Source organism: Rhea pennata, chromosome 25 (assembly GCF_028389875.1).
Source record: "Rhea pennata isolate bPtePen1 chromosome 25, bPtePen1.pri, whole genome shotgun sequence".
Taxonomy (NCBI): domain Eukaryota; kingdom Metazoa; phylum Chordata; class Aves; order Rheiformes; family Rheidae; genus Rhea; species Rhea pennata.
Window position 1 is genome coordinate 1,403,992 of NC_084687.1, and position 23,662 is coordinate 1,427,653.

The 23,662-nt window shown below is 47.2% G+C and overlaps 1 protein-coding gene across 1 annotated transcript; it reads left to right on the forward strand.

Annotated features, from left to right (window-relative positions):
- The first annotated feature begins 4,233 nt into the window (after positions 1 to 4,233).
- On the forward strand, positions 4,234 to 7,078 carry RABIF (RAB interacting factor). Its single transcript, XM_062594969.1, has 2 exons — positions 4,234 to 4,422; positions 5,718 to 7,078. Exons 1-2 carry the CDS (start codon positions 4,234 to 4,236, stop codon positions 5,961 to 5,963), a joined length of 435 nt encoding a protein of 144 aa, XP_062450953.1. The 3' UTR covers positions 5,964 to 7,078.
- The last annotated feature ends 16,584 nt before the right edge of the window (positions 7,079 to 23,662 follow it).

Consider the following 23,662-nt stretch of genomic DNA (forward strand, 5'->3'; position numbering starts at 1 on the left):
AACAAAAACTGCAAGTGTCCTGCCCTTGGCAGCTTCTGATGAGTCTGAACTCACTCCCTACTGCCTGGTCCACTAGCAAAATCCACACCTGCTTCTGTAGATTTTAAATACCTTTTCCTGTTTTTCTGATATTATTTCTGATATCTCCAGCTAGAAGTATGTGAGGAACCAAAAACAAAAAAAGCCCTGCTTGAGGCAGTGTACACTACACCTGGAAGTACTCACTAATTTCATACACAGATCTGTCTTACCCAGTACACCTCTGTTGCTGGCAAAAAAAGAGGCACATGGAGGGAGAGTTTCCAGGTGACCATGTGGCTCTGGCAGTGAATCTGGAACTGTCAATAGCTCTCCTTCCCGTTCCTGGACCAATCCTGATCTCTTGCAAAGGCCTCCAGTGTCATCCCCAGGAATTCAGCTGCAGAAGCGGCTAATGCTGAACAAATGTGCTCCGTGTGTGGTTCTGCTGAAACTCAGCAGAAGGAACTGCCAGCACCTACACTGGGTCATAGCAGGACATGACACTGTCCACCATGGCCAGCACACCCACGTCAATGTCTTTTGCGGACGAGCTGTGTCAAGGGGGTGTACTTGAAGAAGAGTAGGCATTTCCTGCTAGATAACAAAGAATATAAACCTTGAAAACCATCTGCTGCTGTTCATAGCTGGAAATGGGAACGGTCATAGGCCAATGCTGAAGAAAAAGCAGATGGGGGTCAAAATGTTCTGCTCGGAAAGATGTTTGTAATTCTCACATACAGCAAGAGTGAAGTTCTCCAAGAACTTCTTAGGAGATAATGCTGAAATGCAGCTATTAATTAAGCTTAAATTTTCAAGACCAGACAGTTCCCACCCAAAAACATTAAGAATTGGCTGAAAACCCCTTTCATTTGGTTGGGTTTTACTTGCTTCTCGAGAAGTTCCAGTGTAAATAACAAAATAAAGGCAAGTACCATGCCAACAAGCAGCTCAGCTCAGCTCTGCACAGCTTTGGCTGGCAGCAATCACGGCTCACAGGCCAGGAGAAGGCAGCATCGTATTGGCCACTAAGCAGGGATGTGGGTCTTGGCAAGAAAAACTTCATCTCAGGTTAATTTCACTAACAGATTGCATCAAAGTAAGACTCACTGCAACACCTTCAGCTTTTAATTTGAATATTAAATGAATATTCAGAGATATTCCTATCCCCAGGGATAGGAAGAGTGTTTATTTCCCTCTCTCCCCAGTCTATCAGGATCTTTCTTCCTTTAGATTATTATCTAAATTAGCAAGTGCAAGAGCATGTAAGAAGAGAAATCGCAGGATTGTAGAATAATTGAGGTGGGGAGGAGAAATCTGATGGTTTCTAATCTATCCTCCTGCTCAGAGGAGATCCAGCGCAGATCAGGTCACTCAGGACCTTGTCCAGTTGAGTTCAGAGTATCTCCAAGGATGGAGATTCCCTAACATTTCTGAGCCCCCTGGTCCAGTGTTGGACCACCCTCAAGTGAAAAACTTTTTCTTTTTAATGAGGATTTTCCACATTCCAGTTTTTGTCCTTTGTTCCTTTTCTATACCTCTTTCTATACTTCTGAGAAAAGACTGTCTCTCTTCTCTACACCCTCCCACCTTTAACTTCAAGGTAGCTGAAGATAAAAGGCCAGGCCCATGGTGCATCTAGCCAGCACTCTGTCTCCAGCAGGGAAAGTAAGAGATGCCATTTAGGCAGAACATGTGAACCAAGACACTGTCTGTGGTATAGTCCCGTTCCATCCAGCCTGCTGGACAGAGGATGTTAAGTGGGGACATCCCTGCCTGGTTCCTTTAGCATCTGTTTATGGTCCCCTGGTCCATGAATTTGTCTAAATCTTTTTGATCCTGCGGATACTACCTGCTTCCACCATCCCCATGCAACTGCAGCAAGTTCACCCCCCACTATGTAAACTGCTTTATGTTGACCTTCTAGACTCATTAACTGCCCCCTACTTGGGGTATTGTGAGATTTGATGAAGAATACTTCTGAGTTCATCTTATCACTACCTTTATGTTTTTGTGACCTCTGCAAGCTTATTCCCCCTCAACCTTCTCCTCCCTGAAGTGATGAGTCGTCCTAAATAACTTCTACAGGGCAATAAATGCCTTCTCTGGCATCCATGTAATAAAAGATGTCATTGTAGAACATAACAAATGCTAACTAAAATGTTTTCAAACCCATGTGCAGAGCAAGGGGTTGTGGATCAGTACAGGCAACATTAGCATGGGAGGGAAGGAAGATAGTGGGAGTCACACACTGGTAAAGCAAGTACAGTAATCTACAGTGCCGTGTCTTCATCATCTTTACAGCGCACGACAGAGCAGGCATCAGAACGGTTGAGAGCTGTTATTCCTACCTGCCCAGCCCAGAAAGTGTCAGAACAGGGGCTGGGATTGCTCTATGACTTCTATTTAGGCTTTTACAAGATCATCAACTTCTACTCTGCCAGCCACAGTAGTGTAGAGCTCTAGAAAAATGAAGCTTCCACGACACTGTGCCTCACTTTGCGCAGTCTGCTGAGACAACAGCCAGGCTGACCACTGAGTCAGAAATGTTGCTCCAGTTGCTGCCTGAACGGAAGTGAAGCTGACTCAAACACGTTAGCGGCTGCTGCTGGGCACTTCATGTTTCTGCACGAAGACTCCTGCTTTGTGGTATCCAGGAACTGCTGAGCTGCAAAAAGTGCACTTTCTGGTGCTGTAGGTGCCAAACACTGTGGAAGGATGATGCACCTGTGGCAAGGGCGGATGTAGAAACTTGACAGCACAACCTCATTTACAGACAAACCTCCTGTTACCTGTGCCTGGCATTGCATAAAGGCAGAGGGAAGCTGAAGACTGTTGCTGGGGATGTGAATCAGAGAAGGCAGAACTGAAGATGCATACAAATGTCTTCCTCTCTGCAAGAGAGAAGTTGCCCCTGTCTCTCTGCAATCTTCCAGCACAGCACTGCCAAGCTCCTTCTACCACCGCCCTTTAGCAGAAGTTACTGTACCTTAGAGGCTGCATGGAAAAAGGGACTGAGGGTAACCCCTCCCTGTTCACATGCACTACCCCTGAGAGCAGCACAGCTCTGGCAATAACTAGTAAACTCCTTTGACTACAGAGTCCCCCCTTTACAGCATTTCCTCAGTGAACAGCAAGCAGAGACATTGCTGCTCTTGCTCAGCCATTGGCCAATTCTGTGCCTCCTTCAGGCAAAGGTCCTTCTGCAATTGGTTTCTGCGACTTGCTTTTGAGGAACAGGTGCCCTGAGGCTGCTTGTGGCAGGTGTTGTTGCACAGGACACCCAAGCACACTGCCTGCGCTATGGCTTCACGCCACCCTTCCCGCATCTGCTGCCCTCTGAGCTCTGCAAGCCCCACTGCAACTTCCAAGGCGCATCCCTACCCAAACCCCAGGCACAGCTCAGGAGCCCAGATCTCTGTGCTGTGCTCCTGCCTTACAAACACTCACGTGGTCCACATGACTCTGTGCAACCGACCGTGCTCAGCTTCCAGCTCCCACAGCAGGGAGCAGTGCTGGGACTGACGAAGCCTTTGACCATCTGCGATTACCAAGCTGGAGTCTGAGCTAAGTGGCTAGGTTGCTGCTGCAACTTTGTATCTCATTTAGTACCTCGAGCTTCAACCCCAGTTCCTGCTCTCAGGAGCAGCCAGCCTGAAGACGGGTGTAGCAGGACAGCAGGCTTTTATATTCAATGGTCAGGAAAAAGCAGCACTCACAGATCTTCTGGGACCTGTTTTACCTCTTAAAGAAACAGTGGACACAGGCAGCAGACCCATTCCAATCTCTCCAACAGTGAAAACATGGGACCAGCAGCAGCAAGCCCCAAGACCTGTGCAAACCCACAGTGCTTCAGACAGGCTCAGTAAAGAACAAGCCCGACAGAGTCATGGCCAGGCAGCTGTGTCGCCCCGCCCCGCGACGGGCCGAACCGGCAGGTAACAAAACAGGGTTTTGCTGCCCACGGTTCGACACCAGCTTATGAAGCAGCCCGATTTCACACAGGAATGGCTGCCTTGGCCCTGCCCGTGCGCTCAGCCCTCGCTGCGCGCCCCTCCGCCGGGAGCCGCCAGCCCCGTTCGCCGCCGCCGCCGCCGCCTCCACAACCGCCCCACCCTCGGCCCCGCCCGCGCATGCGCAGGCGCCGCCGGCCGCGCTCCCCTCCCCCGCAGCACCGCCCCCGCGGGCAGTGGCGGCCAGTGCGCTTGCGCGGCCATGGCGGCGGCCTGCACGGAGATGGAGCCGGCGGCGGCGGCGCCTCCTCCTCCTTCTTCTCCCGCTCCTGCCGCGCCGGGCTCGGGCGAGCTGGTGTGCGCGCAGGGCCGGAACCTGAAGGCGGTGCTGTGCCAGCGCTGCGGCTCCCGCGTGCTGCTGCCTGGCGCCGCCACCTTCGCCCGCCGTGAGGTACCGGGGTGGGGGGAGGGAGGGAAGAGCGCTGAGGGCGGTGGCCGTTGGGAGGGCGGGGCGGGCGGGCGGTGTGTAGCGCCCCCTGCAGGGCGAGGTGGGTGGGCTGTGCTTCCCCGGGGGAGGGGCGGGCGGGGGGTGGCACCCCATGAATGGCAGAGTGGGCGGGGCTTAGCGCCCCAGGGGCAGGGGTAGCACCCCATGAATGGCAAGTGGGCGGGGCTTAGCGCCCCAGGGGCAGGGCGGGCAGGGTGTAGCACCCCATGAATGGCAGAGTGGGCGGGGCTTAGCACCCAGGGGCAGGGCAGGCAGGGTGTAGCACCCCATGAATGGCAGAGTGGGCGGGGCTTAGCGCCCCAGGGGCAGGGGTAGCACCCCATGAATGGCAAGTGGGCGGGGCTTAGCGCCCCAGGGGCAGGGCGGGCAGGGTGTAGCACCCCATGAATGGCAGAGTGGGCGGGGCTTAGCACCCAGGGGCAGGGCGGGCAGGATGTAGCACTCCATGAATGGCAGGGTGGGTGGGGCTTAGCGCCCCAGGGGCAGGGCGGGCAGGGTGTAGCACCCCATGAATGGCAGAGTGGGCGGGGCTTAGCACCCCAAGGGCAGGGCGGGCAGGGTGTAGCACCCCATGAATGGCAGAGTAGGCGGGGCTTAGCGCCCAGGGGCAGGGCGGGCAGGGTGTAGCACTCCATGAATGGCAGAGTGGGTGGGGCCTAGCACCCCAGAGGTGGGATGGGCAGGGTTTAGCACTCCATGAATGGCAGAGTGGGTGGGGCTTAGTGCCCCAGGGGCAGGGCGGGCAGGGTGTAGCACTCCATGAATGGCAGAGTGGGCGGGGCTTAGTGCCCAGGGGCAGGGCGGGCAGGGTGTAGCACCCCATGAATGGCAGAGTGGGTGGGGCTTAGCGCCCCAGGGGCAGGGCGGGCAGGGTGTAGCACCCCATGAAAGGCAGGGTGGGTGGGGCCTAGCACCCCAGAGGTGGGATGGGCAGGGTGTAGCACCCCATGAATGGCGGAGTGGGTGGGGCTTAGTGCCCACAGGGGTGGGACAGGCAGGGTGTAGCACCCCATGAATGGCAGAGTGGGCGGGGCTTAGGACCCCCAGGGGGTGGGGCAGGCAGAGTGTAGCATCCCATGAATGGCAGAGTGGGTGAGATGTAGCACCCCCGGGGGCGGGGCAGGCAGGGTATAGCACCCCAAGAATGGCAGAGTGGGTGGGGTGTAATACCCCCTGCAGGGCAGAGTGGACAGGGTGTAGTGCCCTCAGGGCAAGGTGTGATGTGCGTGTTGCCCCAGCTCCTCCTGCCTGCCATGCGGAAGAAGGCCGCAGCAGTGGGCGGTGGCGGCAGTGGAGGGGATGTGGTGCGGGAGCACTGGCTGGTGCGCGACATGTTCTCCTTCGAGAACGTGGGCTTCACCCGTGACGTGGGCAACATCAAGTTCTTGGTGTGCGCTGACTGCGAGGCGGGGCCCATCGGCTGGCATTGCCTCGACGACAAGGAGAGCTTCTACGTGGCACTGGAGCGTGTGGCCCATGAGTGACACTGACACCGCGGTGGGCAGGCTGGAGATGAGGACAACACGACTGCTGCTCTGGCACCTGCTCAAGGTCTGGGACTGGGCCACCAGAAGTCCTGCATGACAGCCTGAAGGAGGCCCAGCCACCCTGCGGCCTGGCCAGACAGACTGAATGAGGCCCAGCTGACTGATCCATGTCTGCCTGCTCCACATCCTAGCTGACTGACCACAGTCTGCCCTGCAGCCTGACAGACTGAACTGAGGTTCTGCTGAAGGACCATGGCTTGGCCACCTCGCAGCTTTTCTGGCTGACTCCCCATGGCCTGGCTACCCTGCATCCGATTTACTTGAACTGAGGCCTGGCTGACTGACCACAGCCTGGCTAATCCATGGCCTGACTGACCTACAGCTCAACTGGCTGCTCCACAGCCCAGCTCATTAATCCGCAGGCTGACAGACCAGCACCAAGAAACCGCGTTGGCACTGCATACTCCCTTGCCTGAGCCCACATGGGGAGGACGCCCTTGGTGGGAGAGTTGCCTGTGACCTACAGTGCCAGCAAGGACTGCTCACCATGAGAATTTTGCCAAATAGCTCAATCTAACACTTCCAAGAAGTGGCCACAAGCTACCTTGACTGCTCTCTTTGACCCCTTCCCTGTGCACCATGGGCATTTGCATGGCTTCCAGGTGGGCAGGGTGGTGAAAGCCACTTTTATTTTTCAAGTGTGCTAAGATATCTTTCCAGCTGATCTGTTTGTGACACAGCTATGTAAATGTGGATGGTGGCACAAGGGCAAGAGGACTAAGAGGACAGGGCTGCTGCTTTGAATTGCAGTGGCAGCTTAAATTGTCTGAACTACAGCCAAAGCAGTTAGGAGCTTACGGTGGTATCTTCTGTTGATTTTTTCAAAAGAGATGTTCCCTGCCTATAATCCTAACCATTAAGTTCTGTAAAACTTCCTCCTAGTTCACAACTGTAACCTAGAAAAAATACACGGCACCTAAAGCCTGTGTAAGGCATTATAACTAACACAGTTTTATTAACAAAGGATTTGGAAATAAATTAAGATACAGAAAGAGCTTGCAGATGGCATAGGCTGATGGAATGGCAAATAAAGGTTGATGTTGTATAAAGCAGTCCTACAGCTTTTCGGAGAAATTGTAGCCATGTGCAAGATCATAGTATGTCCAGGAGCCATGAACTGAGGAGATGCCATCCTAAAAAAGTTTTGAATCATTGGACAAGCAACTGAATGAGTGCTCAGTACTAAAGAATGTCAAAAAAAGTTGTGTGTATGTGTGTGTATTAAACAGAGAATTCAGGAGGTAATTTATTTTCTGTAAATGTTGCTTGTAAAAGCAATATTGGGATATTGCATCCAGTTCTGGCCTCCATCTTTTAAAAGATGGGCACTGAACTGACTGAAATTTGAAAGAAATTTCCAAGCTATCATTCTTAAAGTCTTTATCTTTGGGCATTTGGAGTCCAGTTTCCATTCTCAGTTTGCAACCCCTTTAATTCAGTTGTTTTATAGTGATAGTCTTGGGTGACATCTATAGAGGGCATACCTTACTGCAGTAGGTATATCAGTACAATGTGCTAATAAAACATTTTTGGTATGAATGCAGCTAACAGGCACAACTATCATTGCACTGGGATAATTTAGCTGTATTTGTGCATGACCAAAATTAAGATCTGTTAAAGTTTAACAGTGTTGCTGCTTATTAATGCTTGTGGGAGAGACTTCTGCCTCACTCCTCTACTGAAACAGCATTGCTAGCAGGGCAGGAGACTGTAAGGCAAGCACAGCCTCAGGCAGATTATCCAGAAAGGCATCCTGGTCTGATCTGAAGACAGGAGATGAGGGAGAAATGACTCCTTCCTTTTTTTGGTGCTTGAGCACCTGCACTTTTAAGATTCAGAGACTTGGCCTTAATATGAAAGCATTAAGGTTTTAGATGTGTAGCTTTGCACTGAGTGCCTGAACAACCAAGATGTAGGCAGTTCTGGGGCTGCTCTCTTACAAACTTCTGTGAGCAGTTAAGATTTATTGATGGGAGGCAGTGAGAGCATAACCTTGTAATGTGTTGATTAAGATTCTTCCTTGGGTGGGGGGTGAGTTCTGTCCTACGTCTGTCCTTAATGTGCACACTTGGCATGAAAACATTGCTTGTTTCCTCCTGTCCTTCTCATGATTTAGCCCTAAGCCCTCTAACTGAACAGGTTCAAGTCTACCTGGAAGGGCAAGGAGAGCTTTGCTTGGGTTCTGCACAGGCACAAAGAAATAGCGGGATCGAGTCTCTCTAATTTCACAATTCCACTTTGACTTTTTGTCTGACAGGGACATGTGTTTTGACCAGTGGTAGCTAATTTATAATTCATGTTATTAATCTATAAGAAGTATGGCACAATAACTGTTCTTCAAACACAGTATTGAGCAGAACAGGTTTTTGGATATTAGCTTGATTAATGCTGAGTAAATGGCACATCTCAAAGAACTGTATGAGTGGAATCCTGATATTGGGGAATCGTCTGTGGGTGACAGTGGGATGAATCTGACATGCTGGTGATGTTGTAGCTTTGCCAGCACCTGGAAAGAAAACAAAAATCAGATAATATGACAGCTACAAAGAGGAAGCAACAAATAACGAAGAGGGTGCCTCCATCTTGCCAGACAGTCCAAACCCTTTGGTGAGTTTTGTTTATTTGCACAATATGAGGTTTTGTTTTGTTTTGTTTTGCTTAATAATGTAACCAAAAGCCAGATATTTGGAAGAAGAGGATTTATTTCAGTACTGGAATTTAGGGCTCTGACAGACTTGCACAGACAGATTAAATTTACAAAGCTGAAGCGCTTATCGCCATTAAATATTTGCCCGTCTCCATGGAGGACACCTCTGCCTCTGAGATGAAGTGTCTGTTGCTCTCATGAATTATGCTGAGCTGCTGTGATTCCAGAGATGTTTCACAAGTGGATTTGGGCTTCCCTTCCATGAGGCTGGCTGGAGCAGGAGTGGCAGAGGTAGCTGTTACTGTGCCCGTAGTAACTCAGCGCTGTAATACTTAAAGCCATCTTCCTGCCTGCCAAACTTAACACGGTCCCAAGCGTAATCTCAGGTTCTCTGTACAGTGCATGGACAATGTGAGCACTGAAAAATGGGTTCTAGAAAGCTGCCATGCTGAGTGAAAAACAGCTGGAGACAGGTGCTAGAAATATCAGAGGGGAGCATAGTTTAGAGCTCAACCCACAAGGAGACACAAGCCTATCTTCCACTTTTGAAACCTTGGTTCCAAAATTCAGATCCCCTAATCCTCCTCCTTCCTCTTCCCAACTGCCCCAGCTGCTTCCTATCCTTGTGAATGCCTGAAGTCCCTTATGTCTACAATTTTGGTAGTAAAGTTTCTACAGCCATCCCAATCCTGAATGTGTCAAGCAGCCAAGTACTTAGCTTGGACCAGAGGAGTCAGAACAGTGCCTTCACCCCCAGAGCATGAGCTGAATGTGATTCCTGGCCTGGACCCAGGCAAGGTACAGCTAGAAGGATTTGGACCCTCTCTGCCAACTATATCACAGCAAGACAGCACTTGCATGAGAGGTGAGGCCCTTAGTTTCAAAGCCCCTCTCTGAAGACCTTAATGTGTTTTCTCTGTTCCCTGATGAGTTCCTTAATCAAGAGGCTGTTGCGAGTTTTTCAGCCTCTCATTCCCCACTGAAAGACAGAAAAGAGTCATTGCAGGTGAGAAGCCATAACCAGTTCATGTGGTGCTTCTCAGGAGGGTGAGAGGCTGCTTCAGGTCTCATAAGGCAGATTTGATGCTACTCTGCAGCAGGCATGAGTGATTTGGACCTGTCATGTGAAAGGAGTGTTGAAGTGATGCCATGAGTATATTGAGTGAGCAAGGTCATGGCTCTGAATCCCATGTGGAAGGAGTCCTGAGCTCCATGAGAGGGGCAGTGTTTAGGCCTCTCATCGGTCTTTTCTGCAGATTTTCAGGGAAGGTGCCTTGTTCTGTCTTTTAAGGATCTTATTTCTAGTGTTTTATTCTCCCGAGACAGCATGTGTTTGTGTGTCTAAGGTTCCTCAGTGTTGTAAGCCCTCTTCTTGGAGTCAGGGACTTCAGGCAGTCACAGCAGTGTCTTTTCACCTGGTAATCTAGGAATCGGAGTGCCATGCTGAGGTGAAAAATTTTCTTACCGTAAGGTTCTGGACTGAGTTCTTTGAAACACCTCTATCAAATAGACCCACTTTGCTCAGAGGCAGTTATGAGAGGGAGATCGCCCTCACAGCCCAGTTGGCTGGATCATACATCTAGGTGGAGAGGGAGACTCTGTTCCAGGGAGGCTTAACTATATTTGCAAGATACAGCAGCATTACCAGGAGAGAATAAAGATGTGGCTCTAAGTTGCAGCTATTGTGGTGGTGTTCCAGGCTGCTCCTGAAAGAGGAAGCTGTGTTTCAGCCCAGTCAAGTATTCCCTCCCTTACCTCCGCAATGAGATCTAGTGCTTATGTGACCACAGAGTGACCTGGGCCCAAAAGAGAACTTTATTCTTTGACAAGTTCATTTGCTGTCAGAGCAGCCAGTTGATCCAACTCACTCTGTGTGTCCTACAGCTGTCAGATCTGATGGAAGAGAAGCGGTGGGAGCATGTGGTGAAGAGAGGGGAACAGGACTTTACTTTTGCAGGATCTCTTGCACCAAGTTAAGCAGCATGAAACTGTATCTCAAGAGTAAGAGCAAGCACAAGACAGCTTTTCCCAGTCATCAGAACATTTCTTGGAGAGTTGGGAGAGCTCAGGTGAAAACCCTTCTTCAAATCAGCAAACTAGCGATTTGAATCCACTTCAGAAGGGCAGTGTGCAGAGGAACATAAACTCTTCCTGCCTCTTTAGAGTGAGAGGTAGGATATGCTGAATGACAGCATCCTCCAGGGGACCCAGGTTTACAGTTAAGAAAGAGTTCTAAAGAGTTAAACAGTTTTCATGTTAATAAGAACAAAGAAAAAAATCTATAGTCCCACAAAAAACAATCTTTTCACTGCTTTGTATCTTCCATGTTTCAAAACTTTTCCAGTTGCCTACAGGAACTTCTATGAAAAAAAGGGTAGACAGCCAAACTCGAGGTATGGGAAGCACATACACAGACGTGTCAATGCTCATCTTGCAGCCCGTCTTTCCGTATTATCAACAGCAAGAACAGGCAGAAACCCTTATCTGCCCCTGCAGGTTGCTTTTGAAATAGTTTGAAAATAGATTCTGCTCTTTAAATAGCTGTGTGGACTTGACTTGTAAGACCCACCCCATGCTAAGCTGTCCCATTCCTGAGAGGGGGAACTCTGATTAATAAACCCACTCCCCTGGCCCAGCTGATTCCACCAGCAAGGTGGGCGAGGACAGTGCAGAGCAGCATGTGAGATCCTTGGGACTTGGGGCCTTTCCTCAGTGCTGCTTTTGGGTGGGGACAATAATAACAATTCTGTCCGATCTCTTCCCAAGTTGGGTTTATGGCATGACTGTTTGCCTCAGTCACATGATTATCTAGCATAAATCCAGGTGTAGTTAGAACATTGAAAAACAAATCCTGTTCCACTCTGATGCTCGGGCATCAAGACGCAGCCCCCAAACCTTTCCTTTCATAAAGTACTGTGGGAAGTGCCTACTCTGAAGTAGGTAGTTGGTGCTTGGGGCAGAGACTGGAATTCAAGACTCCCTCTTTCCACAGCTCTGCAAGTTGGCAAAAAGGTCTTGATTTCTGGGCCTGACAGCTCCCAAAGCTGTCTCCATGACTGTTCATCTCTTAACAGATGTTGTGTTTGGAAGAGCTGGTAAGACAATATGGATGTTGAAATAATAACTGGCTTAAAATGGTGCATGAGGGTAAGAAGAGAGCAGAAAGTAGAGAAGGGGCCAGGAGATGAAGCCAGGATGGCAGACTCAAATAGAGGAGGAGGTAAACAGGTTGTAACAAGAAAAGGAGAGTATCTCCTTCTGACTACATATTAATAGAAAGAGTTGCTGTAGAATTCAGCTAAAGACTCTCCAGCCCTGTGCCCAGTAGCAGCCATAGTTCAAGTGTCCTAATAACACTAATTTTTTTTTTTTTTTTTTTTTAGTTACCAGGTGTCCAGTCCCTTTCATTCTTCATGGAGCTGAATAGACATGTCTTATTCTCAGAAGGTAATCCCTTCTTGTGCATTCATTTCACAGTAGCTTTGAACAGGACTGCACTGTTAGCCTCCCTGCGTTTTGGATCTTTGCCATTAAGCTAATCATCACATAGGCAGACAGGAGGGCTTAAGGTAGGACTTCTTGCTGTAGCTGCAGCTCACTGCATCTGTGGAACCTGCTGCCACCATGTGTCAAGGTGAGGAGCTCAACAGAGTTCAGCACAGGACTATGGACTGATTAAGCAAGGCCACTTTTGCTAGGAGAGGTAGCTTTGGCATCACCTCTCTCCTACACATCTCACCTTGCTTATTTCTTTAGACCACCAGAGCTACAAGAGCAAAACTACTAAGCTGTGTGAACAGATACTGTCATACCAGCGCAGAGACAGTAATGTACGGGTGTCTCGAATGAAGGGGGATGTCTGTAATGTATTATGAATGTTCTCTATATGTCATTTTACATGCCTGACATTATATTCCCTGGCAGGAACAAGAAAAGTATGCGGAAATTAAACAATGAGAGAGAGGAAATAGCTTCAGGGTCCTTAAATGAATAGTGCGAGAAAATGCTTCTCTGCCTCCCACAAAGCCAGGTTAATAAAGGCCAAAGCCTAGAGTCAAAGGAACACTAAACCACCAAGTATTTTGCCTAAAACCACTAAGTATTTTACAGCTGCTAGGGGACATGGAAAGAAACCATGGCAAATGAGTGTAATTTGCCATAAAAGCGCAAAAAGAAAAGGGTTTTGATAAAAGCCAGATTTATCTCCTTTTTCTGTTTGTTATGCATCTCTGCATAAATAGTATTTTTGTGTTGAGCTGCTCGTCAGCCAGGGTCTTGGACAGCAGCTTTCTTGCAAGTGCAGATGGGCACTAGTGTCACTGACCCTGGAGAAGAACAATATGGTAGCCTAGCAATCCAGACCAAGAGGGGCTGCACCCTGCAAATAACTAAGGCTGACTTCTCAGAGGTGGGGCTTCAGAGGAAGTGCGTGAAAATGCATCTTGCTCTAAGTCCATGCCACAAAGTAAAAATCAAGTGTTCTGCTCCCCAAATGCAATCTCGAGGAAGAGAGAACAGGCTCCTGGATCACTGAAATAACCCTCTGGTTCCTATCACGGGGAGGCACGAAGCTCTTTGGGAAAATTGTTTCTTGAATGTTTTCTGACAGTTCATCCAGAACAGCACCGAACAACTTAGAGGTTGCTACAACTCACCTTTTCACTTCTGAATCTCAGAGATCTGCACAGATGGTAACAGTTCGTGGCAAGGGAAATACCCCTTGATCATCACATGGCAACTTCCTGGGGGTAACAGTTAAAATATGAACTTCAGATATGACTTCGCATGGAGAAATATACAGTTACCCTTCTTGGCACAATTGTATCAGACATGTAAGCAGAGGAATGGAGGGAGATGCATCTGAAGGCAAGCTGCAATCTCATAAACATAGTCAGGCCTGAAACTGGGGCATGTTCTGACCAATGCAGCTGCAGTTCAGCCGCCAGAGGAGGCCAAAGCAACAAGAGCATGAGCTGTGTTTTTTCCAGCAGCCTGCCTTCCTGGCGGGTATTAGTCTGGAAGGACAGGTCAGAACTGCAGGCAAAGTCTGTCCTTGAAAAGGCTTTCAGGGCAATTTGTGGAGTCAATAGGACTCGTGGGTCACTGGGGCGGGAAGCTGCGCCAGGATAGTTCCCTGCAGATCTGCATTTACTCACTCGCTGGGGAAGTAGCAAGGAGTGTGCGTATATTCAGCTGTGTTTCTGCTCCTCTTTTCATGTTCCTTATCCTCCTGGAGCCGTTGAATTCCCCTGGAGGAAGGCAGACAGTTGCTAGCCTTAATCACTGTGCATGCAGAGGCAGAATGCTCTTGTCTGAGTGCTGCCAAGAGTCACGCACTGCAATTGTTTTTTAAATCCAGCCAAAAAAAAATGCCCCTAGAGCAAGCAAAAAAAAAGCAAAGCCATGTCAGCACAGGTATCCTTCTCCTTCCAGAGCAGCTGGCACTGTACGCTGCCTGGAACATTATTAACTGCATGCTTTCACTGTGGCAAACATCCAGGCCACATCTCATTGCAGAATCTCAGGTTAATTTGGGATCTCTGGCAGTGGTGCATGAAGACATTGATCCAAGAACTTTCTGCCTTGTGCTTTCCTGGGAAGGGTGCAGTTTGTGACTCACATTCTCTCATTCAGGCAGAAGGACTCAGTTTCATCTGTCAAACTGCAGCAGGCTCAAAGAAAGATGCTTGGAGAAAGGAGCAGCTTCATACTCTGCTGGGAAGAATCTCCCTTGATAAGGAGTAACCAGGAATAAGAGTTGTAGCTGGATGCACTAGAAGCAGGGAAAGACAAGGAATGAATGACAAGATTGTCAAGAAAGCAGTGTAAAGGCTGAATCTCACAAGGAGCAAATTTAAAGCAGCACAAAGAACAGCTTCTCTTTCCAGAGACCCTCTCTTCCTACTTGGCATCGCACTTCCCCTGCCTTCCAGGCCAGATTTATGATGAGCTGCTGCAGCTAAACTCATTTATAGTTGGCATTGACACAGCTGTCAGTGAAGAGAGTTTGTTGTCAAATGCAGCTGCACTATGAGGCCAGTGCAGTGCTGATCTGAGTACACTGGCTGCGGTGTGAGCTCCACAGTGCATCAGCAAAGCAGGTCTGCCTAGCTTAAATACCCTGCAGCTGGTTGTTGTACCACCTGGAGTTCTTTGGCCAAGTCAGTACATACAATGCATTCAGCTCTTTAAGGCTGAATGCAAAGAGAGAAGTTAATGCTCTTCTCTGTTGTGATGCTCCTCTGCAATTTGTGGGTGTCATCATGAATTCACTGGGGATCTCACACCACAAACTTTGTCTTCCTAGTGGCAATACTGGTCAAGATGCCAATGGATTCTCTTCAAAACTACCCTGTAAGAGAGCAGAAGACTACTCAGACACTTCGCCCTATCCCTGCTCCCTGATTAAGTCCTGCCAGTAAAGTCTCTGGACTATGATGTGAACTCTTTGCCAGGGTGGCTAACTGCAGCATCATCTGACTAGTTTCTTTGTCCAAAGGACTGTGAGCAGAGAATCAGAACAGATAGAAACATCCAAATACCAGAAATACAAATAAGTTAGAAGACAGTACTACTGGTACTACTGCTTGACTAGGAAAAGAAGGTTAACTTCACAGTGAGAGAGATCAGGCCTAATGGGTGAGTTTACCTACCCATATACTGCAGGACAGGACAAGGTATATTTTCAGTATCTTAACCAAAAGTTAGTGGTGAGGAACGAACCAAAAATAGAGAGGTCAGAGTCAATTTTTTCCCAGTAAGAAACAGGATTTGGGCCAAGATGTTTAACCAAGACAAGTAATACAATTACTGATACAAGTTAAGATGGAGGCGTACCAAAACCTAGTACAGCAACACTCAATATAGGGATGGTACTGTGATTAAATGACTGCTTAAAAAGGCCTTCTGATTATAAAATCAAAGAAAAAATAACCAGACTTGGCAGAAAAACTGTTTCAGCTTCTATACATGTCTGCTGGAGGTTTGCAATCGTAGATCAGCAGGAAAGCAGGCAGGCAAGGACTAGTCTGTGAAAGTCAGGGCTGAAGTAGCATTTAAAACAAGCAAGGAACAACAATGCCTGAGATGCAGATTTGCAAAGAGAAACAGAAAGTAAAGCAGGGAGCAAAGTCCACACTTGCAGGAGCAGGATTAAAATACTGAGATGAGCAAATAATATAAGGTTTAAAAATAGGGAATTCCCTTGTATTTAAGTTCATTAAAAACAAGAACTTATTTATGGATTACCTACAAGATGTCACATTAACAGCACATTAAGGTTACAAAGTCAAATGATGAAGGTGGAGAATATTGGTATTAAACTTGCCCATGAAATGTTTATCTCCTGCGTATATACCTTCTGCTACAGCTTGGCTAACTATCCCACAGGAAATCTCACAAAACAAAAGGAGAGCCCAGCCCTTTGGGTTCCCATCCAGCAACACAAACACATCCTTCCACTTGTTTTGGCACACCCTACAGGAGGCAGGACTGGGTATAAACACTGTAGAATCATATAATTGAAGATATACCTATTGCACATGTTCAGTGTTCAGGAGAGGAATGATTCTTTCCCTTGTACAAACTATTCTAGCTATTGTGTTCTGCACTTAGCATTTCTATATCTAAGGATCTTCAGCCCATCTGGAAGGAAGAATGCGTAGATCGGAAACAAATTCAGTCCTGTCTAGTTGGAGTTTGCAGCTGTAAATGAAGGATATTTCTTGGCCTCCAGCAGACATTGAAAAAACTCTCATGGAGAATCCATGTCCACCCATGAAGGTTTGGCCTGAGGTCACTGGAATATGCATTTCCATCTGTAGTGCCTTCTCCCCAGACTGTTCCTTCATTTTCTGCATTCAGGACTTGAGAAAAAAATGTAGAAGTGTGTGTTGTGGGATAAACATCTCGTGCTGCAGTCAAAGCCCTGTGATACAAACTGGTTCATCACAAGATTTGGAGCACCCCAGGTAGCTGGTGCACCTATACTTGCACAACCAGTTCCTTTGCAGGGCCTTACCCTCACCACAGTGATGGCAGTGCCATGTTTGCCTGCCCTTGCAGGCCAGAGTTGTTGATATTAAACTTGCCCAGGAAAAGGTAATCTCCTGTGTACAAACATTCTGCTACAGTTTTGACACTTGTTTACCATGGACGTTGGAGCCAGGAGAGATCTACCGAGGTACAACCATTTCTGCTTTAGTGAAACAATGCTTCCCATGCTGGTTGTTTTCTATCGATCTGCATGATTCATTCAATTCATATCAATACATTCAGGCAAAAAAATCCACAGTGCTGTCTGCAGATGCAGCTTTGGACTAGTGGCATTGCAGTTCATAAGCAACACCTAGGCCTGAAAGGTCAGATGAGTTAGTCTAGGCAGTACTCGACTGCAGCCAGTGCTGAAGCAGCTAAGATCTTACCATGCAACACAGAAAGTACTGTCTTTCCTCATTCTTGCTGGCGTGGGAGAGTTTACACAGCAGTCTTCCTTACCAGTCATTCCCCTCCCAGTCCAAAGGGCTCCACATCTCCAAAGGGCTAACGAAGGCACTGCTTTACTTGACGCTAAGAACCTTGTTCCGTACTGGTATCTACAGAGCTGAGAGTGTATTTTGTAACAGCCAAAGGTCAGGTCTGCAATAGGAAGCCCCATAAAACTCCATGGCAAACAGCCCTGGCAGAGTGTCAGGCCTTTTTCCTAGAGGAGAGTGATTAGACAGAGATTCCCAGATCAGGTGATCCCAAGAAGTGGACTGCATCCAGTGCTGCAAAGGAAGATTAAAACAAAATTGAAACACATTAAGGTGCCTGTTGTGCAATTTGGGAAGGAATTTCTTGCCAACCCAAAAATATCTGATCGTGTAACAGCACAGCACCTTGGCATCCAAGAGGATTCTCTGTATTACCTTCACAGATGCAGGCACAGGCATTCTGCTACTTGTGGAGAAGGAAGGAGGGAAAAAGCAAGCAAAAACACCATAGCCAAACTACACTTTGGGAGGAGAAGATAGTCTACTGGTTCAGGAATTCAGGATCTGGGCCACAGATCTCTGAAGGCTGGGAGCGTATTCTGGGGTGGTACACTGCACACTCACCTTCTTTTATAATCTTCCCAAGGCATTTGTTATGGGCCACCACAGGAGAAAACACTGGCCTAGACAGGCCTGCCTCAGATCCAGTATGACTCTTCTAATATTTATGTCCTTATCATAAAGAGTATTAGATTGACCTTAGCTGGTTTAGCTCACAGTAAAAGGCAAGTTTCTCATGCATCTTAAGCTACCCTAGGATTAAAATGATGCATCTGGGAGGAAAAAACAACCTCTTGCTCTCTGCTAGACCAGCAAAACAGCCAAGAGATACTAACAATGCGAACATCCTCCAGCAGGACAACAGCACAAATATGCAGCCTACCACTAAATGCTCCTGCGTCAGCCTGACAGGCGCAGCCAGGATCAGCTCAGACGTGGGCCATTGCTCACCACAACCGCCTCGTGTGCATGTAGAGGCGATCAATCTGCTTTCCAGGGTAACTTGCCATCCCGCTGCTCTCAGCAGAGAGCCCTGCCAGCCTGCTAACAAATCAATAACCTCCCAACTGGCTCTCTGCCCAGAAGTGAAGGGGCCACATTTACCAATGATTAACTACGTTACATCTTCTCTTGCTCTTCGGCTCAGTTCTGTTCCCTACCCCAAGCATGTTTTTCCCTTGCGCTGCTTAATCTCACCTGACCAAGAGAAAATCTGGGGGCTTATTTTGAGAAAAGTGATGAAGAAAGAATGAGAGCTAAGAATAAGGTTTTACAGGATAAGACTAGTGTCTGGGAGCTGAGAAAGAAAGAAGAGTTTAGGCATCAAACAACACAGACAGCCACAGGCAGGTGGCCATGGAGGCCACAGTCACGCACAGCCATGCCCTGCTGCAGTGAGGGAAAGGTAACAGGAGTGACCAGATTCATTCCCTCTAGCCTGGGTTATGCAATTTGCCCTATCCAAAGGTAAAATCTATGTTAAAGAACTGGCTTCTGGATTATACTGGACCATGTTGGACTACCTGCTTCCAAGCTGCTTCTAAGCATCCCTGCACAGGCTCCCAATCAACATCTAGGGTTAGCTGCAAATCTCAGATCTAGAATTTAAAGTTATTAATGAAATCAAATGTATTAGGCACTGTAAGAGTCATTCTAAAGCACAGACCAAAACCCCTCAGTGAGGAGCAAGGCTCTCACACTGGTTCGGTGCCCTCCCAATCCTGGCCTACCATATGGCTGGAACATCTCACAGCATAACCCAGGTGGCCATGGGTATGACTGAAACCAGATTTGGAAAATCTGTGCTGCTCAGGAACATGCAGAGTTGTCATCTAGTCCCACTCTATGTCTGTCCTGTTGCTATGTAAAAATTTTTATCTGTATTTGACTTCTGGGCTTCATAAAAGAGCCTTTTGGGGAGGGAGGGAGGGAGGGAGAGGGACAGAGGAACAAGCAGGGTGGTGGTAATTCTTCTGGAAGGAGCCAGATAAAAACCTAGGGTGAAGTGTGCAAGATTTAGGTTGGATTATCTGAAATTGAATGGATTTGCTGTGGGGGTAAGAGGAGATAAATCTGATTACTGAAGAGATGAAGCCTTGATAAAGCATTTTCCCCATAGCAATGAGATCTGAATGTTTTATGCTAGCTATGCACATGCACTCATCAATCCTCACACCAAGTTTTCTGTGAACTGGGAATGAGGAGGAGCCAAAACCTCACAGAAATATATGTGGTACTTCATTGTCGTCAATCTGAGTACTAGAAAATGGTACACAGGAACTGTAGGTCATCTCAAACCCAGCACTAAGAAGTAGTTAGCACACAGATAAGGCTATCAGGTAAGGCTATCATGTTTTCAGAGAGAATTACACTGAGAGAAATTAATGTGCATGCATTATTTGTCCATTTTTTCCAATAAAGAACATAAAGAACTGCATAATTTGCATTCAACGAGGGTTCATCCAAACCCTCAAGAAGCCCTGAACCCGCTATGCAGCTATGGAGGCTATCATAGCAAGTCCAGTGTTCTCTGAAAATACCATATTTACTGAACACATGGTACACAGACAAAGTCATGCACTCAGTGAGCCTTGATAGAATTACCAGGCACTGAAAAATCCTGAACAATTAAAAAAATAAATAAATGCATGCAGAAACAATCCCCAAAAGGAAAAGAGAACATGTCCAAGAAATCCTGGATATTTGATGGCCTCTTGGACTTTAGTCTAATGATTAGCCAGTCTCAAGCAAATACATTTCAGTCCACAAGAAATGTTTTTCTGGATAGCCGGCAATGCAGGACTGGGTTCTTTCTAGTCAGTGCATCAATGATGGGAAAGATACGCTACGCCAAACTCTGCCTGAAGCAACAATTGTGTGGCCATGCTGTCTTCATGCCTCCTTAAAGACATGGGAGAAGCCCAGAGACTGAACCTTTATTGCAGGTAATGCAGTACAACCAAATAATTTCAGCTACCCAAGTGGCTATATGCAGTTTGTCAAAATAGCACCAAAACCTGATTTTCTCACTAAAGTATGACAAATATACCGTGCACCTGGAAAAGTCCTGGAAAATCCAGATTAACAGGGATAATATCCCTTTTCAGAGCTGAGCTACATATCAAAAATCCACTTCCCAGTAGCTATTAAAATAAATCCCACCAGGTTATCAGTATAGCAGTAGTATGGGAAAACTTCAGTTTAAGCTGGACCAGGGCAAACTATAAATAACCTAGCCAGGCTTGATTTTCCAATTTTACTTGTTAACAACTAAGCTAAGGACAGTACTCACTGCACTCACAAGAATGATGCAATCTCCATAGTCTGCTTTTGGAAGTAATCTAAACCTTTCAGTCCTATGGTCCTGTAAAATTCTTAAAGAAGTATACAATGTGATTCTGTACCAGTGACAGTTCAGGATCTGACCCACCACTAAACTGCATTGGCTGAAAGTGAAAAGGACAGTTAGAGTGTTGTGAGTATTATTTCAGCTCAGAGTATTTTAAAAGTATGAATCAAATCTCTCAAACTCCTAAGACTTGTCTAAAAATCACTTGATTAAAAAAGAAAAACAATGAAGGCACTTATTTTCCATGTGTTTTTTGAGCTTAGGCCAAACTTCACTGACAGATTGAAGATTTTCTTAGTAATTTGGAAAGACAGAACCAAATACATTTTTTGAATGAAAGCAAGAAATTCTCACAGATTCACCTGATGCCTGAATGTGAGGCTTTAAGGGGAAAAAAATAAAAAGACAACACTGAAATATTTGCAATATGATTACAATATGTGGCAGTAATGAAATCCAGTTTGACCTATTTGTTTTATCCTGTAGGACAACGATCCCCAAAGCTGGATTTGCAAAGATGTGACTGGTCAAGTGGTTCTAACATCTTTGGTTCTGATGGAGAAAAGCACAACAGATGGTAGGAGGAGAAAAAAAGGAGAACATTTAACTGTTTTTTCCAAAACTAACAGAAGGAATTAAAATATTGCAGCTATTTCTTTATATATATATATATATATATATATATATAGCTTTTCTATCTATATATAAATATATAGATATATCTTCCATTAGCAATTACTATAACTGCTCATGAGATGCTATGAAGGAAGGGCAGTATCAAAAAGACATTCTCTCATTTCAGGTGTTGTGAGCCCTCCTATAAAGAGTCTGAACACCAGACTGCAGATTTCAGTTTTGTACATCTCAGATAACTGCAACTGGTTTGTTCATCCTTATCAAACAGCTTCACTAAGGATGAATGTCTGAGCTAAATGCACTTTCCAGGCAAGATCACATACATCTCAATGATGTTAAGCTAAGTAAATAGTTTAAGGGGAAAAAAAAAGGAGAGAGAGAGAGAGAGAGAGAGAGAGAGATGTAAAATCAGAAAGATAAGTCCTTTCAGGCCTCAGAGTGGACTGAAGCATAACGCAAAAGATCAGCTGGAACAGAGGCTTATTAGAATGTTCATTGGTTTCTTCAAATATCAACTCACTTTATTACACTAAACAAATAGTTTTAACGTAGAAGTGGAGAAGACTCATTTAAAAAATGTTAATTGTGAAGCTATATGTAGTCCCCTGATGTCAGATGGCCTAGCTACCCACTAACCGGTTCAAAAAAGAATTTCGCTTCATAGTTATACTATGTTTATTGAACTAGTAGCACAAGGAACCAGAGCCTGCTGAAGCAGCATGCGTGTGCTCAGTGTAATCCTTCCCAATCAGTCCTCAAGCCCAAGTCAAACTCACTCTGCAGAGACAGCCAAATTCTCTACTTAACTCTCTTAGAGTCTGTTTGACTTTTACAGCTTGTTTTTCACTCACTCGTTACATCAAGCTTGATTACAAAATATATCTATACCATATATCATATGATATATATCATACATATAACAAATATATAATTTCTGCCTTTTCCTCTTCTCTCTACCTCTCCATCCTCTGATCTTTGCTTTCTGGAGGTGTTTTGCCTTTCCTTCCTTTCAGTAATTCTGAGTTTGCACCCACACAGGTTTCATTTCCATATCCTGAGTTGAAATGATCACAATGACATCAGTAACCACAACAGTAGCCTCCTTATTAGGCTTTAGTTATCATGCCCTTGAGGTTCATCCCTTCCCATCACTTGTTCCAGCTATCTATATCAACCCAGACTGACATGACCACGTCACACTCCCTTCAAATTTTACACACCCACCGTATTGCTTTTGTTCAGCCTGCTGACAGGAATAGTGACCTGCACAGGAAGAGGAAAACACAAAACACTTTTGTTATTATTTAAAAAAAAATCTTTTCAAATATGTATCCTGCCCTCAACGGCTTAGCTCAGCAGGGGGAGAAGCAATTTCCTGAGAGTGATGTCTGTGCTTCCCCTGAAAGGATGGCACATCACTCACCAGGCTTTACACATAGCTACTACAGCAGCCATTTTTCACACAGTAAGTTTGGCAGTGCCATTGGTTTTTGTTTAATATGAACATTAAGACACATCACAGGCTTTTTACTCTTCCTGCCTAAATACTCAGATTAAATTGGGGCATTTAAACACCAAGCGTACTGATTTCAGCAGGAGCTACACAACTTCGCAGAGCTGGTCTCTGGATTTAAGTCCTCCTCGTTGTGCAACTACTGCTTCTTATTGGTTCAGGCATCACTTTACCTGGTGACTATATAACTGAGCTGTCTCATCTCTTCTCAGGGGTGGGTGTAAAGATGTGCCCAAGTCTCATTCTTCCAGTCTCAGAGGTGAACACTGCCAGGCAGTGTGGCTGCAGGGTTGGGGGCCTTTGGGCATGAGCTGTGAGCCAAGTGCAGACCCCTTTGCCTCACTCGGCTTGGTCTCTTTGCTGGCCGTTTTCACAGGACTCCTGTTATAGAGCTGGGTGCAGAACGGTCTTGCTAACACCCGGGAACCCCTCAACGAAGGCAGAGGAACCACGCAGTGCAGCTGTGCTCCCGGATGCTCCATCCCAGGACAACTGCTCCGTGCCCGGGACACCTCTCAGCCAGGTTTCAGCTGCCCGAGCGTCTGGGCAAAGTCGCTTTCCCGGCTCCTCCTCCGCTCTCGCTGCCCGCCGGCCACGGCTCCGCGGGGAGAACGAGGCCCCGGGCCGGCGCGATACGCGCCCCCTCAACGAGCCCCGACCAGCGCCTGAGGAGAGAAAACGAGCGCCGACCTCCCTTGGCGGGAAGGCTAAACCCCGCCCCCGCGCCGCCTCTTGGTTACGAATCAGCCTATAGACAGCGCAGGAGGTTGAAATTCGTATCGGCGGCCTAATAGCGCGCGGTCGGGCGCATTCCACGCGGCAGCCACCGACGCCGATTGGAAGAGCGAGGAGCCTCGGCGCACAGATAGCCAATGGCGCCGTGAGGGGTATCGTCGCCGGGCGAGGCGCAGCCAATGAACAAGGCGCGGGGAGCGAGCCGCCCAGGGGCCTCCGTAT

What these genes read in the sequence shown, in the direction of transcription:
- RABIF (XM_062594969.1), top strand. Translation starts at nt 4,234, where the DNA reads ATGGCGGCGGCCTGCACGGAGATGGAGCCGGCGGCGGCGGCGCCTCCT. An exon ending in CCACCTTCGCCCGCCGTGAG is followed by an intron (nt 4,423 to 5,717) that starts GTACCGGGGTGG and finishes GTGTTGCCCCAG; the next exon opens with CTCCTCCTGCCTGCCATGCG.